At 42.3% G+C, this 9,140-nt stretch overlaps 1 protein-coding gene across 1 annotated transcript; it reads right to left on the bottom strand.

Annotated features, from left to right (window-relative positions):
• Positions 1-1,618: 1,618 nt before the first annotated feature.
• On the bottom strand, positions 1,619-8,317 carry LOC148324725 (histamine H3 receptor). Its single transcript, XM_088313442.1, has 4 exons — positions 8,062-8,317; positions 7,467-7,633; positions 3,422-3,793; positions 1,619-3,054 (listed from the first exon to the last, which is right to left on the bottom strand). Exons 1-4 carry the CDS (start codon positions 8,291-8,293, stop codon positions 2,572-2,574), a joined length of 1,254 nt encoding a protein of 417 aa, XP_088169568.1. The 5' UTR covers positions 8,294-8,317; the 3' UTR covers positions 1,619-2,571.
• Between the last annotated feature and the right edge of the window lie 823 nt (positions 8,318-9,140).

Genomic DNA, 9,140 nt, shown 5'->3' on the forward strand with positions numbered 1-9,140 from the left:
CACACGACTATTTAACACAGAGTTGGCATAGATATTTTTGTACAAAACTGCTCGTTGTGCTGTACATTTAGGAGCGCCGACTGAGCGACGACAAGTGCAGATTTTTAGAGTTGGCAGGTTTCACCTCTGAAGCCAACTTTTCACAACAAACGATAAAAAATCAAAATGACATTCAGTATTGAGTAAACAAATGCGAGCTCCTTTCAGGTGTTCTCAATGTTAACGACTCTCCATTTGTCACGATATTGCTGCGAGACGACAGGCTTGGGCTTTGCTATCTTTTCAAATCGTAAGGACCTCACGTTGTCCTAATGGCCCCCGCTGTTTGCGAAAGGACATTTTGTCGTAAGGGGGCCCATATTAAAAGGTATCATAAAACATCTCAGAATGAAATATTGTCGTCATCAGCGCACAAAAAGGACACACGCACACACACACATACACGCACACAGTGGCTGGAAGGCTTAAAGCACGTCACTGCAGAGAGATTGTCTGTGAACGTTCGCATGCATTTCCACGTGGACATGTACATCTCACAGAGAATCTGTGCTTTTCATTTGGAGCGATTGTTTATATATATATATTTATTTTTGTCATTTATTTGTCGTTCTTCGATCTTTTTTAAGGTGCCATAAGAGTCCCAAGCTGCTACCTCCGCCAAGGTGGTTGTGTTAGGCTGATTTATTATTTTTTTTTTTTTACAAAACGTTTTTTTTTTTTTTTTTTTTAATTTTTTCGCCTATTTCTACAAAATGAAACCATGGATTGAATTTTCACTCACAGAGGCAGCACTTCACACTTGCCAATTTGTGCACGTGGAGCCAGCAGCGGACATTTTTGCCAAATTTTGTTGTGTATATGGGAGATGCTAATGCTAATGCTAATCTGCGCTAACACTGGAGCTCTGCTTAGCTTTTGGTTTTGATATGATAGTACTTCCGCATAGTTCAACCGTGGCTTGAAAATGCCGGAACGTCACCTAGCCCAGCTGCCAAGTGAAAAACACAAGATTACCTTCATGTCATAGAAGAGTTGAAATTGGTAAAAAGTCAACTTGACATAATATGTCTCCCTTTAACTTTGATACAAACAACTCTTGAGAACAAAATTCAAGCATATCCAAAAGCTGCTTTTCAAATGACAGTGGAACCTCAAAATTCCAAATCGTTCGCCTCGACGTCAACTCAGCCAATCCCACGAGACTTCGGATCAACAGGCCTCGATAGGATCAAAGTTGCAAATGGGCTTTGATTTTTCTTTGGCTTTTTTTGTGCAGGGGATGGTTAAGAAGGGGAAAAAAGTGCCGATAACCATAGAGCGGGCAATGGATCTCGTTGCGGCGGGGGAGGGGCTTACAAGTTCAATCAGACTAAAGTGCGGAATAAATTGAAATTGAGATTTTTTTTTTTTTTAGTCAATGTGAAGAGACTCACCTCCCAGGCAGTGAGATCTCTATGCGGTTCAAAGCTCAGATTCCAACCTAAGGTTACGGTTTCAAAGTACGGTTTTAAACTCGGCTTAGGGTTTCAAATTCGATTTTCAACCTAGGGGTAGGGTTTCAATATGGAGTTTCAAACTTGGGTTAGGGTTTCAAATGAGGGTTTTCATTTGAAATTCCTTTTCCTTTAATTATGAAATATTGGATTTGTTTCTTGCAAGATGATCAAAGCACAAATTGAGTCCGGTTATCATTCTTTTCAATTTTTTTAAAATGAAAAGAAATGAAGAAAAATGTAATTACATGTTTGAAAGTTCTTTTCCCTGTCGAAAGTGTTTTGACATATTTGATTTTTTTTTCAAGATTACCTCAATGTGTTTTGTGATATCTTCTAATTCACTTTTAAATGATATAAAAAATCGTTTATGATATTTGTAACTGATTGAATGACATTTTTTTCTCATCTTATCTTATCTGTGGCCAAATGTATCGAAATATTGTTTAAAGTATTGGCACATTACTGAGATTATATTGATTTAAAAAAAAAAAAAAGGAAAATACAAATAATTTCAAGAAAAAATACAAAAACAAATTCTATGTGTCTGGATATGATTAGAATGATGCAAATGTTTTTATGCTCATTTTTAGAGGTTCCACTGTAGTCTGAAGACCCAAATGTGGGTCCATCTGACGGGTACTGCAAGTGAGTTGATTTCGGGCAACACGTTTATTTTTCGATCGTCCGGCCTTGGCGGAGGTCTTTGCTAGTGATGGAAAAACGAAGCTTCAAAATTGCTTCATGAACCAGATGTTGTTTTTTTGGAGTCCTGTAGATGGCACTGTTGGTTTAAATAAAGGTTTTAGTGTGCTTTCAGCCCAATATTGATCAGAGAGTGCCATCTAGTGGAGTCCGAAAATACTACAACTGGTTCATGAAGCCGATTTGAAACTTCATTTACCCATCACTCGTCTTTGCTCTAGTGATTCTATTTTTATGTGCTTTGAGCGTCCTCACAAACTGTTTTTTTACTCATTTTGGACTTTTGGGATGGAAGAACAAGGAAGTGGAGTTCTTTTTTTTTTTTTTTTTTTACACAGTTAGGCAGTTTTTGCATTGGTTCAAGTGTTTCGTACTAACACGACTGCGCCTCCACCACCTGAGGCTGAACCGATTGTCTCTTGGGACACAGGATCTTGGAGAAAGCCCTTCGGAAGCTGCTGTGGCACAGCGGGTACAGGAACGGGTTGATGGCCGAATTGAGCCACAGGAGCCAGAACGTGATGTCATACCAGTAGTTGGCCATGCACGTGCCGCTGCAGGCGGCGCGGATGATCATCAGCAGCGTGTAAGGCGCCCAGCAGATGCCGAAAATGCACACGATGACGGCCAGCGATTTGGCGATCTTGATGTCTCGGGAAAGGCGGGATCCCGGCGCCCTGCGGCCGGGCACCGACACCGCCGGCGAGGGCTGGAGCGGCCGGGAGTTCCTCCCGCCTGGTGAGAACTTCTCGCGGTGCGCCAGGACCTGACTGGCGTTGAGGTTGGCGCAGGACGGCGAGAGCACGTCGTCGTCCTCGATGACGGCCGAGATGGCGGTGGGCTCGCTGCACGACACCTGAAAAAAAATAATAAAATTAAAAATGCATTTTATTGAAAGGTGGATCTTCAGAAATGTTTTTGTCATTTCAATTGAAGAACTCAGGTCAACTGAGATGATCTATATGTGGCTGTGTGAAGAAGCAATTGAGAGCCAAATTAAGCTTGCAAAATTTCATTTCATTTGAGCCAGTCCTTCTCAAATAGTGGGGCGGAGGGGGCGGCGTTGCAATGCTGAGGGGGACGCGTGTGACCCTGGGGAACATGCTTTTTTTTCCCCGCCGTACTACAATAAGGTGTAATTGCACATCCACTCCAGTAGTTGGCAGTGGCGCTCTCCTTGCCTATTGTGCGAAGCGAGTATTAACTCTAAAACCTCAAATAACCTTGCGCGTCTTGACGAAGAACACAGACCACGCTGCGCCGTCCCGCTGCTTCTTTGCCGGCCGGGGGGTCGGCACCTCATCAAGGCCGGCGCCTGCGTTCTTGTTGCGCCGGTGGATGTTCAGGTAGATGCTGAGGTTGAAGAAGGCCACCGACACGAAGGGGGTGAAGAACTCGAAGATGGAGGCGCACAACAGGAAATACCAGGTGAAATAGAACTCGGCGTAGCACTCGTGCGCTGGCACCACGCTGTAGCCCAGCGCCGCCTCCCAGAAGATGATGGCGGGGCCGTACAGGAGGAAGGCCAGCGCCCACACCGCCACCATCTTGAGCACAGCCTGGCGGGTCATGTTGCGCTGCGCTCTGTATTTCACCTGAGATGAAAAACAGGCATGAGGTGAGGCACACGAACAAGGTCAGCTTGCCCAGCAGGTGAGATTGGCAGATGCTATGTGCGCCGTGGACTCTAGGGGGAGACAAAAACTTCACCATAATTAGATTCAAATGCCTTATTAGCATTAGTGCTTAATGTCAAGATCAATGAAAAGAGGAGTAAATAAAAAGAGGAGCAGAGTGAATTAATTTGAAATTAGCGTTCCTGCCTGGGTGAGTTGCTGTATTTTTTCAAAATTTTGAATATATGATGGTGGTAATAATTGCACTTTAGATGGTACGTAAAAATATTTAATATTAAATTAAAGTATATCTAGTATATATACATATACTTTAATTTATTATACTATATATATATATATGTCTCCATCAATCAAGCGACAGCTCATACCTCCAAAAACCTGCAAGTCAATCTCCCACTGTACCTGAAAAATTTACTTTCCACCACTGAATGAATTCCATTTCAATCCAACACCCCGAAGCGGAACGTTTAAATGAGCCCCGAGTGCTGCGGCGTTGACAGAGTGATGGTGTAAATAAAAAGCCACTCAAGATGCTCTTATTCTACCCTGTGTCAGCGCAGACGAGAGAGAGGCACAGGAGGAAGGCTAGCAGGGGAGGTGAGCTGGGAGACGAGGGACACAATAATAATCACGATTATTTTAATTGATACTAAAATCACGGTTAATATACACAATTATTCGAGGACTTCCAAACGTAGTATTTATTCAATTACCAAAACTCAACTTAAAATATCAAAGGAAAGAACAATCAGAAAATAATCTAGAAACAAAAATGACAATAATAGCAAGTAAAACAATGAATAAAAGTGCTGTGTGCGTCTTGGCCTCTAAGGGGCAGTGTGGTGCGATGGCCAGTGGACGGGAAGGGATCTGGAGGCTAAAGTTTTTTTGTTTTAGTTCAAATCATTTTTAAGTTATTTCAAAGGAGACCCTTTCCGTAGGCTGTACTCTCTGCTCAGACATGTCTCAGGTATTTTTAAATGGCAACTACTTTTACACATGGGTGGAGTGTGTCCCTGGGGTCCACAGATTGTGGGTGGGTGGGTTGTGATGTTTTGGTGTCTTTTATAAATTTGTCTTGTGAAGCACGTGTGAAAGGTGGATTATAAAGGCAAGTGTAAAGGTTTAATTGATCAACTGAAAGAGTTAACCACAGTCAAAACAACAAGCGCTAAAGTTGCAATAAGGGGAGCCCGGATTTGGGTTTTGATTTGATTTCAAAACTATTTTATTTCTCATTGGAAGTAATCTTAAATCCCAAATCAAACAGGTTCCACCAAGTGCAATCTGATTGGATGTCGAGTATGCATGTTTGATTTGAATCCATATGTGTGAAAATAAATATATTGATTTTTAATTGATTTAAATCTGAAAGAATCTAATCTTACATTCCAAATACATTAACAGGTGAATGTAAAATGTCATAAAGTGTATTATTTGTCTTTTTTCATTTGATAAAAAAAAATCAAGTTTAATTTTTAAAACATCTCATTGTAGTTAATAAGTCGATTTAAAAAAAAAAAATTAAATACATTTTATTTTTACTTAAAGTCTTAATTATTAAAAAAAAATATAAATAAATATAAATGTGTCTTGGCACTGATACAACTGACAACAGAACAAGTTTGTTTTTCATTCAGAAAAAAAAAATTCGAGTACCACTGACAAAAAAAAAGATTTTTAAAACACGACTAAAAATAACAAAAAAAATGTAGGCCAACTCCCTGTCAAAGCGGGCAGCTTGTGCATGAGCTGAATATTAAAACCCACCTAAAATATTCCAAACATGCATGCATAAATCAACGCAAAAATGCTGCTTGGTATTCTGTGGCTAGAAACCTTTTGGAAATTGACTCAAGGTTGCATAACAGAAGTTCTTGTGCCTTTAAAGCTCGACATTGGGGGGGGGGGCTTGGTTGGAGCATAATAAATGCGTAATGTGGGCCAATAGGGGGGAGCAGTCGTAAAATGAACATGAAATGGCCAGTAATTTGCTTCAAAAATTCTCTTTGAAGCCCCTCTCTGACCATTTATTATTGAATTCCTCTAAAGTTGGACACCTTTCATATAATTCCCAACCTGAGGCTTGGATTTTTTTTTTTTTTTAAATGTGTGTGCCAGCCAATCACAGGGGAGACAAGACTTCCTACGTATATTCACGCTATTAGATCATGGGCGTATGCTCATTGGAGGCGGAGCCTCACCTGGCTCGTGAAAAGTAAAAAAAAAACAACAACAAAAAAAAAACAGGCATATAATGATTAAATAAAATGATTTCCAGTTTTAGACTTGAAGCGATCGGCAGCCAATCACAGGGTACATCTCGTAACAGTCAAGTGGAATTGTCGCATCTCCAAAATGAATTGATTCATTCCCCCCCCAAAAAAAAAAAATTTGGTTTAAATGATCAAACACCGCATTGTTCAAGTTGATACGACACCAAACCAGCCAAATTTATTTGCAAATAAGTATCCACTCCCAACTATTGACATCAGTCTTGAACACTTCCCAAATCCTTCTGTCCCGCAGCATTATAAAATCCATTTTTAGCTCACTTAAATGCAAAAAAATTATATAGTCTCCAAAACTCCAAACTTTCACTCTCGAAGTGACAAAATACTTCACAGCTCTTGCGGAGTAAAAAAAGAGGCGGAGCTTCACGACATTACTCAGACAGTGTTCGAGACAGTTAATAGATTTGTTCTCAACATTTTAATTTTCATAATACAAAAGGAGATGCAAGGAAGTAACCACTCCTGCGACGTGCTTTTGACTTTTTAAAAAAAAAATCATTTAGAAACAGCTCTCAGTCTGACGCAGCACAATCTACCTCTAAAACTGAGCTTCAACATCAAAATAATAATTTTTTTTTTTTTTTAAGAGAGAGTCAGGGTGGGGTTGCAGTGGTACTCACACCTCCAGTGACAAAAACTGAGAGAAACGCGGGGGTACAACCTGGACTGGTTGCCAGCCAAATGCAGGGAACAAAGAGACACGGGGTGGGCAACCTTTTTTTTTTTTGGGCCATTTTTAAAATTGCACTTTTGTCACACATCACGTTTGGAAGGTCATATGTGAGGTCACCGATAGCACTGATGAGAAGTTGCGGCCCCGCTCTCGCATTTAAGTTGCCCAGCCTTGATATTGACAAAATCCATAAATCTTATTGCAGGATGGATGTTAAGATGCAGCTTATTCCATCTGACCCAGAGTAAGAGAAGTGGACCCTGGATTGGTCGCCAAACACAGATTATGAAGACAAAAGACCATTCACACCTAAATTCACCTTTATGGAAAATTTGGAATCTTCAATAAAACAAAAAAAAAAAGATTTTGGAATGAAAACCAACTCAAGCATAGAAGTGCACATTCAAACTGAAGCGCAGCAAGCCGGGAGTCGAACCCCGAGCCTCAGAACTGTGAGGCAGGCGTGTTAACCACGAGGGCACAGCGCTGACGCATTCATTCATCTGGTAAATTTTTTTTGTTGGGACATCTTGTGCCGAATTGTTCGGGAACAGTCAAACAATGAGGAACGTCTTTCTGCGTGACGCAGTGCACCCAACCTCCAAAACTGATCCTCAAAAGCCCTGATACCTTTTTTTTTTTTTTTTTTTGGGGTGGTACTCACAGCTCTAGTGACGGACAGGAAACGGTCGTAGCTGATGAGCACGATGTTGAACACGGAGGCGGTGCAGAGCAGGTAGTCCATGACCAGCCACACCTTGCACAGACCCTTGCCCAGCATCCACCTGCCCGTCAGGTTGTACGGGATGTACACCGGGATGCAGAAGGCGCCTAGGAGCACACCATCATGCGCATCATGATGAGGATGACAATCATGCCAGTTTGCTCACGCAAGGGAGGAAGATGAGCAACGTTTTGGGAATGCAATCAGATTCCCTGCAGTGGTTTGATTGAGGAGGGGGAAGAGGTGGTGGGGGTTAATTCACCCCTGGTGCTGCAGATAAGAGCAACACAAAGAGGGTGTGGGGTGGAACCCCCCTCTCCCCAAAAAAAAAAAAAAATCATAAAAAGGAATCTATTTTTAGCTGGTTTGAAGATAAATTGTCCACTCCATAGTGAGTGATTGGGAGATAATTGCAGGGAGGAACAAAAGACTTGAGCAAGGCAGAGAAGGAAGGAAAGGGGGGGGGGGGGTATCCAAAATGTGAGCGCAAAAAAAAAAAAAAAAAAGAGGGCTAGACACAAAGGGGGGAACTCACCCACGAGGAAATCAGATATGGCCAGGTTGAGGAAGAAGTAGTTGCTCTGAGTTCTGAGGGTTTTGTCCACGACGAACGCCAGGATGACCAGCGCGTTTCCCGCCACCACCGTGGCCACCAACGTCACCATCAGCACCGACAGAAGCAGCGCCAGGTAGCCCGGCAGCGGCAACGCGCCGCCGGACAGCGCCGGGGTCAAGTTACCGCTGGAGTTGGACTCCAACACGCCCATGGTTAGCGGGGCTCCCGCAGCATCGTCGCCACCCCCGCCACCCCCCCCCCCCCCTCACCTTCGTCGCACCTGCCAAGTTCAACGGCGCGCTTGACTGAGCTGCCCAAAAAACGCCAGTGGAGGCGAGCGGCTGGAGTCATGTGCCATTGTTTGTTTGAGGACTTTGTCGAAGTTTTGGGGACGAAGAAGAGGAAAAGGCGCCTCAATAAAAATAGAGAAATAAATAAAATGTTAAAAAAAAAAAAAAAAATGAAGCGTCCGCTGGTCACCTCGCGGACGCGGGAGCGCGTAAAGATCCTCCTCGTGCGTGACGCGCGCCTTTATTCCTTGTGCGCATGAGAGGTGTGAGCGCGCGGTCCTTTTGTTTTTTTTTTTTTCTGGCAGCGATCAGTCGTTTTACAGCCACGCTCTACTTCCGCCAAGCTCTCCACAATAAAAGACTGTCGTCTTCACAAGTAGCACAAGGTCACACGGACAGAAAAAAAAAAGAATCAGAAATATCTGGACGATGAAACACGTCAAATATTTTCGGATTTGCAGGCACAACATAATGGATTCCGTTTTATAGAATAGAATAAAATATAAATGCTTAATTGTCATTGTTTGGTGCGCTAAAATAAAGCTTCAAGTTTGTATGAATAATGAAGAACAAAAAAAATGAAGAGATAGTACATTTTCTCTGACTTCTCTTTTCAAGAAGTGGCAAATTATTTTTGGGTGTAAATAAGATTATAAGGGGTGGAAAATTTCAAGGAATGTTCCAGGAAATGGAATTGTATTATACAGCATATGTTATTAGCGTTTAGCAATGGCTGCAGCGTTAGCGGCTAGCCGCATTAGCAGCTAG

The sequence above is a fragment of the Idiotropiscis lumnitzeri genome, chromosome 13 (genome assembly GCF_059441095.1).
Source record: "Idiotropiscis lumnitzeri isolate Australia: NSW breed Sydney's pygmy pipehorse chromosome 13, RoL_Ilum_1.0, whole genome shotgun sequence".
Lineage (NCBI taxonomy): Eukaryota > Metazoa > Chordata > Actinopteri > Syngnathiformes > Syngnathidae > Idiotropiscis > Idiotropiscis lumnitzeri.

Bases quoted from the DNA above. Each gene is read 5' to 3' on its own strand.
- LOC148324725 (XM_088313442.1), bottom strand. From the start codon at position 8,293: ATGGGCGTGTTGGAGTCCAACTCCAGCGGTAACTTGACCCCGGCGCTG. The intron at 3,794-7,466 runs GTGAGTACCACC...TTTTCATCTCAG, and splicing joins TCCTGTCCGTCACTAGAGCT to GTGAAATACAGAGCGCAGCG. The intron at 3,055-3,421 runs GTTATTTGAGGT...ATTTTTTTTCAG, and splicing joins TCTTCGTCAAGACGCGCAAG to GTGTCGTGCAGCGAGCCCAC.